We start from the raw sequence: 16,906 nt of genomic DNA, 5'->3' as shown, positions 1-16,906 counted from the left end.
AAAGTATTGGAGTTTCAGCTTCAACATCAGTCCTTCCAATGAACACCCAGGACTGATCTCCTTTAGGAAGGACTGGTTGGATTTCCTTGCAGTCCAAGGGACTCTCAAGAGTCTTCTCCAACACCACAGTTCAAAAGCATCAATTCTGCGGCACTCAGCTTTCTTCACCGTCCAACTCTCACATCTATACATGACTACTGGAAAAACCATAGCCTTGACTAGACGGACCTTTGTTGGCAAAGTAATGTCTCTGATTTTTAATATGCTGTCTAGGTTGGTTATAACTTTCCTGCCAAGGAGTAAGCATCTTTTAATTTCATGGCTGCAGTCACCATCTGCAGTGATTTTGGAGCCCAAAAAAATAAAGTCTGACACTGTTTCCACTGTTTTCCCATCTATTTGCCATGAAGTGATGGGACTGGATGCCATGATCTTAGTTTTCTGAATGCTGAGTTTTAAGGCAACTTTTTCACTCTTCTCTTTCACTTTCAACAAGAGGCTCTTTAGTACTTCTTCAATTTCTGCCATAAGGGTGGTGTCATCTGCATATCTGAGGTTATTGATATTTCTCCCAGTCATCTTGATTCCAGCTTGTGCTTCATCCAGCCCAGCATTTCAAATAATGTACTCTGCATATAAGTTAAATAAGCAGGGTGACAAATATACAGCCTTGATGTACTCCTTTCCCATTTTGGAACCAGTCTGTTGTTCCATGTCCAGTTCTAACTGTTGCTCCTTGACCAGCATACAGATTTCTCAGGAGGCAGGTCAGGTGGTCTGGTATTCCCATCTCTTGAAGAATTTTCCAGTTTGTTGTGATCCACACAGTCAAAGGCTTTGGCATAGTCAATAAAGCAGAAGTAGACGTTTTTCTGGAACTTTCTTGCTTTTTCGATGATCCAGCGGATGTTGGCATTTTGATCTCTTATTCCTGTGCCTTTTCTAAATCCAGCTTGAACATCTGGAAGTTCATGGTTCATGTACTGTTGAAGCCTGGGTTGGAGAATTTTGAGCATTACTTTACTAGCGTGTGAGATGAGTGCAATTGTGCAGTAGTTTGAGCATTCTTTGGCATTGCCTTTCTTAGGGATTGGAATGAAAACTGACCTTTTCCAGTCCTGTGGCCACTGCTGAGTTTTCCAGATTTGCTAGCATATTGAGTGCAGCACTTTCACAGCATCATCTTTCAGGATTTGAAATAGCTCAACTGGAATTCCATCACCTCCACTAGCTTTGTTCGTAGTGATGCTTCCTAAGGCCCACATGACTTCCCATTCCAGGATGTCTGGCTCTAGGTGAGTGATCACACCATTGTGATCACCCAAATAGGGTCATGAAAATCTTTTTTGTACAGTTCTTCTGTGCATTCTTGCCACCGCTTCTTAACATCTTCTGCTTCTGTTGGGTCCATACCATTTCTGTCCTTTATTGAGCCCATCTTTGCTTGAAATGTTCCCTTGGTATTGCTAATTTTCTTAAATAGATCTCTAGTCTTTCCCATTCTGTTGCTTTCCTCTATACGTTCATTCAGCCCAGCCCAAAAGTCACCCTCCCCCCAGGTCACTCTCAGTTTCATCACTCTGTTTATTTGCTTTATTTTATCTTGGTTTATTTGTGACACTAACCACAATCTGAAATTTCATCTGATTCTTGGCTCATGAATGGGCTCCACTCACTAGAATGTAAGCTTCTTTCCAGGGGCTGTGACCCCACATTTAGAACAAAGCTTGGCTTGGAGTCGGTGTACCAGCTTGAATAGTGCCCCCACAAAAATCCATGGCCACTCAGAACCACAGAATGTCACCTTATTTGGAAGGAGAGTCTTTGTAGATATAATTAGTTAACACAAGGTCATACTGGGTTAGCGTAGATCCTAAATCCAACAACTGTGTCCTTATAAGAAGGCCATGTGAAGACACGGAGACGCAGTGGAGGAAAAGTCACGTGATGGTGGAGGCAGAGACTGGAGGAATGCGACCACAAGCCAAAGAACACTCAGGACTTCTGGCCACTGCTACAAGCTGGAAGAGGCCGGGAAGGGTCCTCCCCGGAGCCTTTGGAGGGAGCAGGGTCCTGCCAAGACCTTCACTTCAGACTTCTATCCTCCAAAACAGTGAGAATAAATAAATGTCTCTGTTTTAAAGCACCCAGTTTGAGACTTCCATGGTGGTCCAGTGGTTCAGAGTCTGCCTTCCAATGCAGGGGATGTGGGTTTGATCCCTGGTCGAGGAACTAAGATCCTACATGTTGCAGGGCAGCTAGGCCCACGAACCACAACTGGAGAAAGCCCGTGTGCCATAGTGAAGACCCAGTGCAGCCAAAAAATAAGAATAAAAAAATAAATCTTCAAAAAAAATAGCAATGTGTACGTCAAAGCATGCCAGTTCCTACAAGTGGCTTCCCAGGGCTGTCATGCAATGGAGGCCTGTCCTGTTTGGAGGTTTTTTGGTGGGAAGGGGGCAGTCTAGATCCCCAGAGCTGGCCCCACACTCACCTATGGCCGTATTTGTGGCGATCTCCTCCAGTAGGGCCTCGCAGGCAGCCGACTTCTCCGCCAGCACGATCTTCTGCTCGGCCAGCTTCTGGTTCAGCTCATCCAGCTGGATGGTGGCCTCCTTCAGCTTGTCCAGGCCTCCCTCCAGACGCTTGCACTGAGCTGAGGAAAGGGAACACAGGTATTCACCTTGAGGGGGCTCTGTTCTCAACACACCCAACTACACACAATGCAATGAGATTCACCCAACTTGGGATCACAGGAAAAAAAATAAAATAAAATCATCTTCATGAGATGTCAAGCATCTCTCAGCACCTCCATTGCCATTTTGGGGGTGGCATCTCTGAATGGCAACCCACTCCAGTATTCTTGCCTGGAGAATGCCATGGACAGAGGAGCCTGGTGGACTACAGTCCTTGGGGTTCCAAAACAGTCAGATGTGACTGAGCAACTAACACTTTGACTTCCAAAATGAATATATTTCTGAAAACAGTGCTTCGTTTGACCAACAGCCAGAACCAGAGAATTTTTTTTTTAAAGTTTTCCAACAGAGAAATGCTTGCTCTCATTAAACAGTATCTCTAATGGAATGCAAATTTAGAGCTTAGAGTGCATGGCCCAACACAAGAAAACAAAAATAAATGCATGCGAGGGCTCTGTCCACCCACACATCATTTTGAGCTGCAAAATCCAACATGTGCTTTTCAGCTTTGCCTCAGTCCCAAGTATGCTCAATCTTGCTAAGAAAACATCTGCTTAAGGAAAACATCAGCACTTGGATCCTGGCTTGTAAGGAATAACAATTTCTATGAATCGTCCCGGCCCCCTCCCAAGTCTTACCTATGTTATACTGAGTTTTCTCATCCAGTAATTTTGCATATGTGTTAATAAAATCCAGGTAGTTCTTGGGAGTTACATAGTTGCAGCGCCTCAGTTTCTGTAGGAATTGTTTGCTAAATTCACCCACGGATTCGTGGACCAAAACAACATGTTCTACCAGATCTTCTATATTTTCTGCTGGGATCATCTGATTAGTCCCTGAAGAGGAAGGAGTGGGAAAGGGTGGTTCACAAAGAAAGGAGACAAGCAGTTCCTCAAAGAGTTAAACATGGAATTCCCATGTGACCCAACAATTCCACCCCCAAGTACATTCCCAAACGAGGTGAAAGATAGACACAGGCAGATTTTTGTACGTCAATGTTCATAGCAGTACTATTCACAGTAGCCAGAAGTGTCTACCAAAAGATGGGTGAATGCATAAAATACGGCCTGTCCATAAATGGAGTATTACTCAGCCTTAAAGAAGGAAATTCTGATACATGCAGCAACATGGATAAACCTGGAAAACACGCAAAGTAAAAGAAGCCAGCCACAAAAGGACACATGTTTCATGATTTGCCTTATATGAACCATCTAGAGTTGGCAAATTAGTGACAGAAAGTAAATCAGAGGTTCCCAGGGGTTGAGGGTGGGGCTGGGGGTGGGAAAACAGGGATTGAGTGTTTAATGGGGACAGAGTTTCTGTTTTAAAGATGAAAAAGGTTCTGGAGATAGATGGTGATGCCAATTGCACAACATTGTGAATATTAAAAAGTATAACATTGCACACTTAAAATGATTTAAAATAGTTAAAATGGCAAATTTTGTATATATTTTACCACAACAAAATACCAAATAAAAATGTTTTAACAAAAAAGAATAGAGCAGTTATCACTTATCAGTGGCTTTTCTGGTTTTTCAAACCAGTCAATCCTAAAGGAGATCAGTCCCGTATATTCATTGGAAGGACTGATGCTGAAACTGAAGCTCCAGTACTTTGGTCACCTGATTCAAAAAACTAACTCATTGATAAAGATCCTGATGCTGAGAAAGATTGAATGTAGGAGGAGAAGGGGATGGCAGAGGATGAGATGGTTGGATGGCATCACCAACTCGATGGACATGAGTTTGAGCAAGCTCCAAGAGTTGGTGATGGACAGGGAAGTCTAGTGTGCTGCAGTCCATAGGGTCGCAAAGAGTTGGACACGACTGAGTGAATGAACTGAAGTGACTTATGCTCTGGCAATTTCTCTAAGAACACAGAAAGCCAATTTTCTTTTCCTATGTAGGAAGATTTATCTTGCTAAAGGCTAACACAGTGTTGGGAGAGGAGCTTGAGATTCCAGGAGAGAAATTCACCCAGTGCCCCTGCTGTATTCCCTGTACCCAACACATATTTGGCATAAGGTAGGTCTTCCTATTGGGCCTCCCAGATGGTGCCAGTGGTAAAGAACCCACCTGCCAATGCAAGAGACATTAGAGAAGTAGGTTTGATTCCTGGCTTGGAAAGATTCCTGGAGGAGGGAATGGCATCCCACTCCAGCATTCTTGCCAGGAGAATCCCACAGACAGGTGAGCCTAACGGGTCACAAAGAGTCAGACACGACTGAGCATCTGAGCTCAGGCCTTCCTCTATGTCTGCTAAAAAAATTAATAAACACTTCCAGTGCCAAAACCACATCACTAGAACTATCTCACAGATTACAAAATACTTTCACCTCAAAAATGAAGGAAGGAAGTATGACCAAAAGTAGGCATTCATCCAGATTCTGCATATTTGATCTTGAATTATACCAGGGGTCAACAAACCACAGCTCACGGGCCAGTTTTACAGCATGCATGAAAAGCTTTGCCTCACAAATATCCATACTTATTGGGCACAGTCATCCCAATTCCGGGAATATATCCTAAGAGAAAAATTCTAAGTAAATTCCATGCACCATTATTTATGATGCTTAACCACTAAATACTGAAAGCAGCTAAGTACTAATGCAGAGATGGCTAAAAAGCCTATGAAAGCTAAAGTGAAAAGAAAGTGAAAGTGTTAGTCACTCAGTTGTGTCCAACTCTTTATGAGACCCCATGGACTGTAGCCTGCCAGGATCCTCTGTCTATGGGATTCTCCAGGCAAGAATACTGGAGTAGGTTGCCATGCCCTCCTTCAGGGGATCTTCCCGACCCAGGGTCGAACCTGGGTCTCCTGCATTGCAGGCAGATTCTTTACTGTCTGAGCCACAAGGGAAGTCCAATGAAAGCTAAGGCACATCTATATCAGAGCTGGCAACTACAGCCCCCAGGACAAATCTGGCCCACTGCCCATTTTTGTAAATAAAGTTTTATTGGCACACAGCCATGCCCATTGACTTACATATTGTCTATGGCCGCTTTCATGATGCAATGGTGAAACTGAGTAATTGCAACAGAGACCATATGGCGCACAATGCTGAAAATATTTATCATCTAGTCATTTACAGAAAAAGTTTGCTGATCTCTGAGTTATATCATCAGAAAAGATTCATTCTCTTAGCCCCCTTCTCCAAAAAACTGCAATCTGTCTGTAAAGTGGGACTAGTTATTTGTTTATTGGATATATATTTATAAGGCTAAAGCTATTTATAAGGTCACCCAGTGTCATAAAGCTGCTCAACTTGGGTCGAGATAAAAAGTTTTTCCCAGAGGATGAATTGACTGGCTTGAGGGCTTCCCTGGTGGCTCAGATGGTAAAGAATCTGCCTGCAATGCAGGAGACATGGGTTTGATCCCTGGGTTGGGAAGATCCCCTGGAGATGGGAATGGCAACCCACTCCAGTATTCTTGCCTGGAGAATCCTGTGGACAGAGAGCCTGGCAGGCTACAGTGCATGGGGTCACAAAGAGTCAGACACGGCTAAGTGACTAACACTTTGTTATTTTGAAGATTAAAATTAATAACCAAGGCCTTAGGGGTTTGAATCTGTAGAGCAAATTCCGCACTGATGGATAATCAGTTTACCAAAAGGTTTTTCAGACATCCTTGGGGTCAGCACACATTTTTTCTAAAGAACCACAAGAACCAACTGTATAGTTCAGGGAACTCTATTCAATGCTCTGTGGTGACCTAAATAGGAAGGAAGACCAAAAAAGAGAAGATATATGTATAGGTATATGTATAGCTGATTCACTTTGCTCTACAGTAGAAACTAACACATTGTAAAGAAACTATACTCAATAAAAACATTTTTTAGAGAACCAAATAGTAAATATTTAGGCTGTGTGGGCCATACAGTCTCTGTGGCAATTACTCAACTGTGTGGTTGTAGCATAAAAGCAGCCATAGACAGTATGTTTATTACATGTGTTCCAATAAAACTTCATTTATTAGGACAAGCAAGGGGCTGAATTCGGCCTGCAGGCCATGGTTTGCTGACCACTATTTTCTATGATACCTAATCAATTCTTATCCTTCATTATCTTTGTAATTCCCCTGAAGTCTCTTTGGACTAAAACACAATATGAACCAAAACACATTGACAAACATCATTTGTGACCATGGAACCTACTGGACCAAAATTCAGAGTCTGAAAAAGGATAACAAATTGTTATACCGTTAATGTATAGTATCTTTACCTGGAGAATGCCACAGAGGAGCCTGGTGGGCTACAGTTCCTGGGGTCAGGAAGAATCGGATACGCCTTAGCGACTGAGCACACACACATACTGTTAATGTGGTCCTGGTATTAGCTGCCACTTACCTAAAAATGACTTAGCAACCGCATGCAGAGCTTGAGGAGGCCAGGGCATGAACCAGTCAATACCAGTGTTATTTACCAGACCTTGAAAAGAAAGAGAGATAAAAGAGATAATCGCTCTGCCACTCTGAGACCCACGGGAACATGGATATAGTCTTTGGGACCCAACAAATTGGTGAATGACATGGACGTGTTCAAAAAATAACGATCAAAAACAGGGTTTCTCAGCCTCACCACTATGGACATTTAATCGGATAATCCTCAGTGGTGGGGCTGTCTGTGTATTGTGGGGTGTTTGGCAACACCTGGTCTCTATCAGCTGGATACCAATTATACGTAGCTCCCCCGACCCAAATTGTGACAGTCAAAAATGTCTCCAGGCATTGACAAGTGTTCCCTGGGGAGCAAAACTGCCCCCTATTCTACGGACAGTTTCTGCTCCTTCCATGAGGCTGCCAGAATTTTCCCAAATAGAAGGGAGCAAAGAGCTATATTGTGCACATTATGGGCCTCAAGGCTGAGGCTGTGAGCTTTTCCTCATGTCAGAAAGACATCAGCCAGGACTTCCCTGAAGGTTCAGAGGTTAAGAATCCACCTGCCAATGCAGGGGAGGAGGGTTCAATCCCTGGTGGGGGAATTTAGATCCCATAAGCCGTGGGGCAACTAAGCCCTCATGTACCACAACTAAAGAAACCCATGCACTGCCGCAAAGACACAGCACAGCCAAAATAAATCAATAATTAATTTTTTTTGAAAATCTAAAGTAAAAAAAGAAGGGCATCAGCCATCCATCCGCAACACAAGAGCTGGTTGGTGATTGTTAAGTGGCGGCTCCAGGCTCAACCTACACGGCAGGACTCAACTTTCAACCTAATGACCATGTCAAGTGACCTTGGCTGGTGGAACTGTGGAGCCTCCAGATGCATGTCACTCTCTCCCCCAAAGCAGGTGCCCTACTGAGGGGGAAGAATGGATTTGCAGGCTCTGCTCCAGGGTACCTGGGAAATTTCTGCAGCGGGTCCTCAGGATGTCCCCCACCGGCGACATGCCCAGGACGATGTGCAGGTTGTTGGCACTCTTGTTCACGAAGTACTGCCACACGGACTCCTTGGCTGGGCCCGTGCCTTGCTTCAAAGCCTCTGGCCCAATCTGACTGAGGATAGACTCCTTTTCCTCTTCTGGGAAAAGCGCGGGTACAATGCCTAGAAAACAAAGGCTAGCATTTTGTTCAGTCTCAGGTTACCTCTCGAGGCACTGAAATGGCAGGCGCACAGTCCATGGGGTCGCAAAGAGTCAGACATGCCTGAACAGCTGAACACACGCAGTGTCACCAAACAGCAGTAGCTACTGAGTCTGAAGAGCGGGACTTGGGTCCCGGCTCTGAGACCCAAGGATCACTCACCGTGTGTACAAATCCCTTTGGGCCTCAGTCTCCTCATCCCTGAAATGGAAATAACAGATGCCTGCTGCTTACCTGGGCGGGTTAACATGAGCATCAGAACAGGAGTTCTCAACATCAGAGCAGAAGTTCTCAAGGGAACAATTTTGCCCTCCTCAAGAGATATCTCCAAGAGATAAAAGATGATGCTGTGAATGTGCTGCACTCAATATGCCAGCAAATTTGGAAAATTCAGCAGTGGCCACAGGACTGGAAAAGGTCAGTTTTCATTCCAATCCCTAAGAAAGGCAATGCCAAAGAATGCTCAAACTACCACATAATTGCACTCATCTCACATGCTAGCAAAGTAATGCTCAAAATTCTCCAACTCAGCTTCAACAGTACATAAACCGTGAACTTCCAGATGTTCAAGCTGGATTTAGAAAAGGCAAAGGAACCAGAGATCAAACTGCCAACATCCGTGGGATCATCAAAAAACCAAGAGAGTTCCATAAAAACGTCTACTTCTGCTTTATTGACTATGCCAAAGCCTTTGATGTGTGGATCACAACAAACTGGAAAATTCTTCAAGAGATGGGAACATCAGACCACCTGACCTGCCTCCTGAGAAATCCGTATGCAGGTCAAGAAGCAACAGTTAGAACTGGACATAGAACAACAGACTGGTTACAAAACGGGAAAGGAGTATATCAAGGCTGTATATTGTCACCCTGCTTATTTAACTTATATGCAGAGTACATCATGAGAAACGCTGGGCTGGAAGAAACACAAGCTGGAAACAAGATTGCTGGGAGAAATATCAATAACCTCAGATATGCAGATGACACCACCCTTATGGCAGAAAGTGAAGAAGAACTAAAGAGCCTCTTGATGAAAGTGAAAGAGAAGAGTGAAAAAGTTGGCTTAAAACTTAACATTCAGAAAACTAAGATCATGGCATCCAGTCCCATCACTTCATGGCAAATAAATGGGGAAACAATGGAAAGAGTGAGAGACTTTATTTGGAGGGGCTCCAAAATCACTACAGATGGTGACTGCAGCCACGAAATTAAAAGACACTTACTCCTTGGGAGAAAAGTTATGACCAACCTAGACAGCATATTAAAAAGCAGAGATATTACTTTGCCAACAAAGGTCCGTCTACTCAAAGCTATGGTTTTTCCAGTAGTTATGTATGGATGTGAGAGTTGGACTATAAAGAAAGCTGAGCGCCGAAGAATTGATGCTTTTGAACTGTAGTGTTGGAGAAGACTCTTGAGAGTCCCTTGGACTGCAAGGAAATCCAACCAGTCAATCCTAAAGGAAATCAGTCCTGAATATTCATTAGGACTGATGCTGAGACTGAAACTCCAATACTTTGGCCACCTGATGCGAAGAGCTGACTTATTTGAAAAGACCCTGATGCTGGGAAAGATTGAGGGCAGGAGGAGAAGGGGACAACAGAGGATGAGATGGTTGGATGGCATCACCGACTCTTTGGACAAGAGTTCAAGTAAGCTCTGGGAGTTGGTGATGGACAAGGAAGCCTGGTGTGCTGCAGGCCATGGAGTTGCAAAGAGCGACTGAACAACTGAGTGACTGAACTGAACTGAAGAGATATCTGGCAATGTCTGGAGACGTTTTTGGTTGTCTAGTGTGTGTGTGTGTATTGGGGATGGTACTAATGTCATCTAGTGAGTAGAGACCAGGAATGCTGCTAACATCCCATAATACCCAGAACAGCCTCCACAACAAAGAATAGAATTATCCCCGCCCCTGTCATTCGAGTCAAGGATGAGATGCAAAGTCTTCATGACGCAGCAAAGCACAAGGGCTTCAGACCTATTTGACCTGCCTCATATGGGGTGCAGATCCCCGGGGACCCCACTCAGTCTCCAAAGAAAATATACCCCGAGCCCTGCAATTGGGTTTACAGATAGAGAACAGGACTGACATTCACATCTGGATTACAAGTTTGTGACCCACGCACAGAAAGTCTACTGCCAACCCAAGGACACATGTGCTAAATGCCACATAAATAGGCTGGATGGTAAGACGCCCCAGGCACTCAGGAGACAGGAAACTGCCGCGGTCAAGGAGGCCTCTCAGAGGAGGGAGACCAGCAAGGCACCAGAACTAAAATCTGGGGGAAGGTTTCCTTGGTGCCAGACTGGAAAGTGGAGTTCTGCTATTTGTTTCCCTGGCCCCTGTCCATTCCCCGCTTTCTAGTCACAGGTCCCTCTTTTCCTTTGGCGAATCCCTTTGTGTTCATTCTAAGTCTGGACGTGGTTTGGGAGTGGCTCTGACAGTACACCAGGCATGATCAGTCAGCATCCTGCATCACCCGCCATAGACACTGGACCCTCAGCCTGGGATGCACCTGCCGGCTCCTCCCCACCTGTGAGAGCTTGAATAATACCTCCTGTGTAGGTAGGAAGTGCTTTTAAAAGGTAATGCTTATCAGACAGCCTCCACGGAAAGCTGAGCCGCAGAGACCAGCCAACCCCAGGTCAGACCAGCGTCCCGGTACCTGAGGTGAGCATGTTGTTGATGAGCTCCAGGAAACCCTCCTCGGCCACGTGGGCGTCTGTGAACAGGAAGATCATCATCTTGTTCTCAATGCCAAGTTTCAGGTAAAGGTTCTTCAGGTCTTCCCGGAAGTTGTTCTCGGAGTAGCCCCGGCTCAGGAGGATCTCAAAGACCTGCCGACACGGAGCACAGCATCCCCGTGAGACCCCTGGCCTGAGGGAGGGTCTCCAGGTAAGTGCAGAGGGAGAGGACAGCTTCCAGCTGAGCCACCATCAAAGAGGGACCAGCGACCACAGAAACAGATGACCTGGGCCATTTTCACAAAATACGGTTGAGTGAGAAAGGCAAGACACAGAAAGCTGACATTCCTTTTTGTCAAACAAACCACAGGGGAAGTTCTGTGCAGGTGTGCACATGGGCGAGGTGAGTGTGTGCAGGGAACAAGGCTCCTGCAGGTGGATTATGAACAAGGCAGAAAATAAGGGAGTGGGGGTGGTGAAAAGGACAGCCTCAGTCATTAAGATGACTAACTGGATGGGACTTCCCTGGCAGTCCAGTGGTTAGGACTCCGTGCTTCCACTGCAGGGGGCGCGGGTTCGATCCCTGGTGGGGGAACTAAGATTCCACAAGCCATGAGATGTGGCAAAAAAAAAAGAGTCATTTGAATTATAGGGAAGTAGATAAGGCAGAGATGGTACATGCAACAGAGGAAAGGGGTGTGGGTACAGAATCCCTATGGACAGAGGAGCCTGGCGGGCTACAGTCCATGGGTTCGCAAGTTGGACACGACCTAGCAACTAAACCACCACCACAGTCACCGTGAGCTCATTTAAAATGAGATAAATTGTGAGAAGATGTGTAAAGAAAAAAGACTGAACAAGAAGCAATTAAAAAAATATTAAATTCAAAAATCCTCTGACACACAGTTCAGTCGCTCAGTCGTGTCCGACTCTTTGCGACCCCATGAACCACAGCACGCCAGGCCTCCCTGTCCATCACCAACTCCTGGAGTCCACCCAAACCATGTCCATTGAGTCGGTGATGCCAGCCAACAATCTCATCCTCTGTCATCCCCTTCTCCTCCTGCCCTCTATCTTTCCCAGCATCAGGGTCTTTTCAAATGAGTCAGCTTTCGTATCAGGTGGCCAAAGTATTGGAGTTTCAGCTTCAGCATCAGTCCTTCCAATGAATAATCAGGACTGATATCCTTTAGGATGGACTGGTTGGATTTCCTTGCAGGCCAAGGGACTCTCAAGAGTCTTCTCCAACACCACAGTTCAAAAGCATCAATTCTTCAGCGCTCAGCTTTCTTTATAGTCCAACTCTCACATCCATACATGACCCTGGAAAAACCATAGCCTTGACTAGACGGATCTTTGTTGACAAGTAATGTCTCTGCTTTTCAATATGCTATCTAGGTTGGTCATAACTTTCCTTCCAAGGAGTAAGCGTCTTTTAATTTCATGGCTGCAGTCACCATCTGCAGTGATTTTGGAGCCCAGAAAACACAAAATAGATATAAATGGAAATAAGGACACACACATAAGCCGAGTATTTTCTGTTCAAGCATTTCCTCCGGCTCATATGTGTAGAAGTTTAACTGTGAGCAGTCGTTTTAAAACAGCTCAGATTTATGGTAGCAGAAAAATCCTTCATTTCCTCTCTCTTCTCTCCCTCTATTCACATACACACACACACACAAAGCCTCTTTCACACTTACACAACCAGTCATGCACATTCATAGCCACACATGTTCACATGGTGACTCACACACTCAACACACTTTTATGTTTACGGGTACACAGGCAGTTTGTCACTCACTTTCACAGTCATAGTCACTCACACACATTCTCACACACACAGTTACATAAACTTGCACATCCGCACACTCTCACACACAGTCACACACACAAACTCAGGGCAACCTGGATGCCCTTCAGCCAAATGTAATCTGGCCTCCAGTTCCACCCGCCACCTGCAGACCCCCTTCAACCTCCCCAAGTGTAGCTTTCACACGGCCTCGACAGTTCCGGGCACCCCTAGCATGAGCAGTTCTCTGGTCCCCCTACCCAACTGCCCCTCCACTTCCCAGGACACAGAGATGACCCAATACATCCTGTTGCTCCTTCTCTGTCCCTCCAATATCCTCTCTGCCATTTCTTGAACTCAAGATGCACAACCACGACCCAGTTTTACCAGGACAAATCAACAGAAAAGTCAACTTGCCCAGAGGTTAATGTCTTAGCTTATAGAAAAATGTAGAAAATATCAGGAAACCAATTACATTTGAATAATGGATGATTTTGACTACGTATTTTATCTAATCTTAAAGGTACACCAACCTTTAAGTTAGTTTAGAGTTTAAGTTGGTTTAGTAAAAAACAATTTTACTAACTTATATTTCTAAGTTAGTTTAGAAATACTTTCAACAAGTTAGTTTAGAAATACTTTCAACAAAAGGTTAATATTTTTGAAATACCACAAATGAGATTCATTGAATTAATGGTGACTGCTCTTCTATGTAAAGAGTTCTCACAAATCAATAAGCACATAAAGAGACAACTCCCTAAAGGGAAAAGACAAATGTCTAACGAATGTATTAAAAGGCTATTCAAACTTCACTATTTGCCAAAGAAATAAAGCCTCATTTAAACTATGATATGTTTCACCTATAATATTGGCAGATATCAGAATGACAGTACACAGTGTTGGCAGAGTAGGGAGAAATGGCCATTGCTGGTAGAATAAATCAGTTTAATCCTTTGTTGTGAGACTGACTGGTTGTTAAAGAGGACATTTTGAAAAATAAACCAAATACAGGATTTCCCCAGTGGTCCAGCGGTTAAGAACCTGCCTGCCAATTTCAGGGAACCTGGGTTAGATCCCTAGTCTAGGAAGATTCCACATGCTGTGGGGCAACTAAGCCCATGCACCACAGCTACTGAGCCCAGGCTCTAGAGCCCTCGAGTGGCAACTACTGAAGCCCATGTGCTCTAGAGCCTGTGCTCTGCAACAAACAACTCCGCCACAATGAGAAGCCCATGCACTGCAACTAGAGAGTAGCCTCCACTCACCACAGCTAGAGAAAGCCTGATGACCCGGCACAGCCATAAATAAATAAATAAGACTCTCAATTCTTTCAAAGAGTAATAAACCACATACAATGAATAATAGAATGCCACTGCACCCACCACCCATATTTAACATTTGCTAAAAACCCCAAACTCATATATATGCTTCAAACCTATTTTTAACAAAGTTATGGACAAAATTAAAAGTGCTTTGCTTCTCCCCTGCTCCTCCATCCCCAGGCCCCCCCCCATTTTTTGGCCCTCCTTTGAGGCGAGTGGGATCTTAGTTTCCTACCAGGGATCAAATCTGTGCCCCTGCAGTAAAAGAGCCAAGTCCTAACCACTGGACCACCAGGGGAGTCCCTTGGCCCTTTTTACTTCCACTTCAAGGAGGCACACTCCACCACGAATTCACCTTTCTAACATGAAATCTAGTGTGATGGGTCAAAAATCTTTTAAAAACATATACCCTTGAACCCTCTAACTTCCCAATTTCAAAAGAAAATGATCATAAAAACAGAGCAAAACAATAGGCAAAAGCAGAGGCATCGAGGATAACGCAAGACCCGAGTTACGAACAGACTCAGATACCAAAGAACTAAGGAGGGTGTGTGGGGATGGTGAGCAGTAGAGTTGACTCTTCTTCAAAACTGAGTCTCATTGCAGGACGCATGTCTCCACGGTGATGGGCCAGGCTGGCAAGTTACCTGTGGGCACTGCAGGACTATCTGTAAGAGTCTGAGGATGGTGTAGAGACACAGGGCCCCCCCTCACACAGTGCTGAGGGGATGTCAAATGGTGCAGCCTCTTGGGCAAACAATCTGGCAGTTTCTCAGATGGATCAACAGAGAACTACCCTATGACCCAGCAACTACACTCCTAGCATCCACCCAAGACAAATGAAAATATATGTCCCTGCAGAATCCTGTACATGAATGTTTATAGTAGCATAATTTCTAGTAGTCAAAAGGTGGAAATAATCCAAATGACTGTCTGTGGATGAATGGATACTGAAACGTGGTCTACCATACAATGGAACATGATTCAGCCACATAAAGGAATGAAACACTGACACAGGGATGAAGCTTGGATACATTATGCTAAGTGCAAGAAGGCATCACAAAAGACCACATGCTCTGAGATCCTACTGTATGAAAAACCCAGAATAGGAAAGTCAAGAGAGAAAGAAACATTAATGATGTCTTAGGGCTGAGGGGTTGGAAGAACAGGAAGATACGGGGCTTGGGATTTCTTCTTGGGATGAAGAAAATGTGCTGAAATTGAATGTGATGGTTTCACAGCCTTTTGAACATAAAAAAACTATTGAATTGCATACCTTAAGTGGATAAATTATATGATCTTGGAATTGTATTGCAATAAAAATATTTTTTTGTTTGTTTAATTGTTTTTTGAAGATTCTAAGAATGGCCCAGAACTGTGCATGGTGGTTGTATTGAAACAACAGCTAGCAACATCGCCAACCCTGAACACTGGGTCCATGAAGGTTTGGGCCAAGACCCTCTCTACACGAGCACATATCACACATTACACATCACAAGACTTGCTCATCTTTGACTCTCGAACTTTCATTCCAAAAACAATACAATAGTTAGATGCTTTGAATATTCAGTTAAAATAATATCGATCCCCCCCAAAAAAAACCATCTGATACTCCGTGAAAGCATCATGTTATGATCTGTAATAGATTATTCGAATTTTTGCAGGAACTACTAACCGCAGAAATTGGCACAGCAAAGCCATTTTCTAGCAGAGAGTTTGGCTCACCTCGTAACCAGCTGTGAAGGCAGCCAGCCTGGACAGAGACTGCTTCCCGGAGCCCCCGACCCCGACCAGCAGGGCGTGGCCTCGGTCCATTCGAACGATGCGGTGCACTCGGGTCAGGTGCTCCAGAGCATCATCAAAGAGAACCAAGTTCATTTTGGTGTTGCTTTCATTATACTCTTCAAGGATTTCCTGAATTTTAGACCAAAAAAAACACTTTTTTTAAGGACCACTGACTTTTAAGAGACAGACTCTTTCTTCGGTGCAGGAGAGATTAAAAATGGAGGAGAGACTGTTTTGAATGTCCATAGTGGTTGAAATGATTAAATCATTCAAGTTCACAAGACTAGCTTTCACAATCAAGATTTTGATCTGCAGGACATCCCAAGCGTCCAGTGGGTAAGACTCTGAGCTTCCAATGCAAGGGGCATGAGTTCAATCCCTGATTGAGGAACTACGAACCCTCATGCTGTACAGCATGGCCAAAATAAATAAATTGATTAAATTGAATACATTTTAAAAAGATTTCAATCTGCTGGTCTGTGATTGGCCAGCAGTAAGCCAAAGATGACCACAAAGCTGGCCTTATGAATTAAGATGAAAATGAACATTAGGGGGTCAGATGAGGGGTTCCCAAAGTTGGGTGTGCACCGGAACCCTGGCACCTTCCGTGGGCTTGATGAAGGGAAACGCATGAGGATGGGTCCCAGGGGTCTGAATGAATAAATTCATCAGGTCATTCGCATGCACCACAGGACGTGGACACCACTGGATTAGACACAAGCCCACATCCCCAAGTTACAGACAGAGGCACGGCGTTCTCCCCAGCTCCACCTCCTGAGCACCCAAGTAACGTAATCCTGGGAGAAGTGAGCCCTGTCCGCACCTGAAACAAAGCCTTGGCTGCCTCATAATCCTGAATATCTTCGTAAATGCGTGCTTCCTCTTCATGAAGAGCTGTCCGGAAGTCTCCAAACAGGATGGGGTCCCTCATCACCGCCTCCACGTCATCGTTAAAATGTGCCGTGACCAAGTTTCCTATGTGCTCCTGGACCTTACAACACAAGACCAGTTCAGGACCCAAACTCACACCACACATGTGCTAA

At 44.6% G+C, this 16,906-nt stretch overlaps 1 protein-coding gene across 2 annotated transcripts in view; it reads right to left on the bottom strand.

Moving 5' to 3' along the window:
* The window catches only part of DNAH10 (dynein axonemal heavy chain 10), a 156,979-nt gene that overhangs the window by 44,271 nt on the left and 95,802 nt on the right, over positions 1 to 16,906 (bottom strand). For both annotated transcript variants that reach the window (XM_081540402.1, XM_081540403.1), the window contains 7 exons: positions 16,687 to 16,854; positions 15,804 to 15,992; positions 10,949 to 11,120; positions 8,039 to 8,242; positions 7,044 to 7,124; positions 3,335 to 3,532; positions 2,495 to 2,656 (listed from right to left, as the gene is read on the bottom strand). In XM_081540402.1, coding sequence (XP_081396528.1) covers positions 2,495 to 2,656; positions 3,335 to 3,532; positions 7,044 to 7,124; positions 8,039 to 8,242; positions 10,949 to 11,120; positions 15,804 to 15,992; positions 16,687 to 16,854 — 1,174 coding nt within the window. The remainder of the gene's footprint in view (positions 1 to 2,494; positions 2,657 to 3,334; positions 3,533 to 7,043; positions 7,125 to 8,038; positions 8,243 to 10,948; positions 11,121 to 15,803; positions 15,993 to 16,686; positions 16,855 to 16,906) is intronic.

Source organism: Giraffa tippelskirchi, chromosome 11 (assembly GCF_054371585.1).
Source record: "Giraffa tippelskirchi isolate mGirTip1 chromosome 11, T2T-mGirTip1v1.2.pri, whole genome shotgun sequence".
In the NCBI taxonomy this organism is placed as follows: Eukaryota; Metazoa; Chordata; class Mammalia; order Artiodactyla; family Giraffidae; genus Giraffa; species Giraffa tippelskirchi.
The sequence above is the reverse complement of the archived record's forward strand: the minus strand, read 5'-3'. Positions and strand labels throughout refer to the sequence as shown.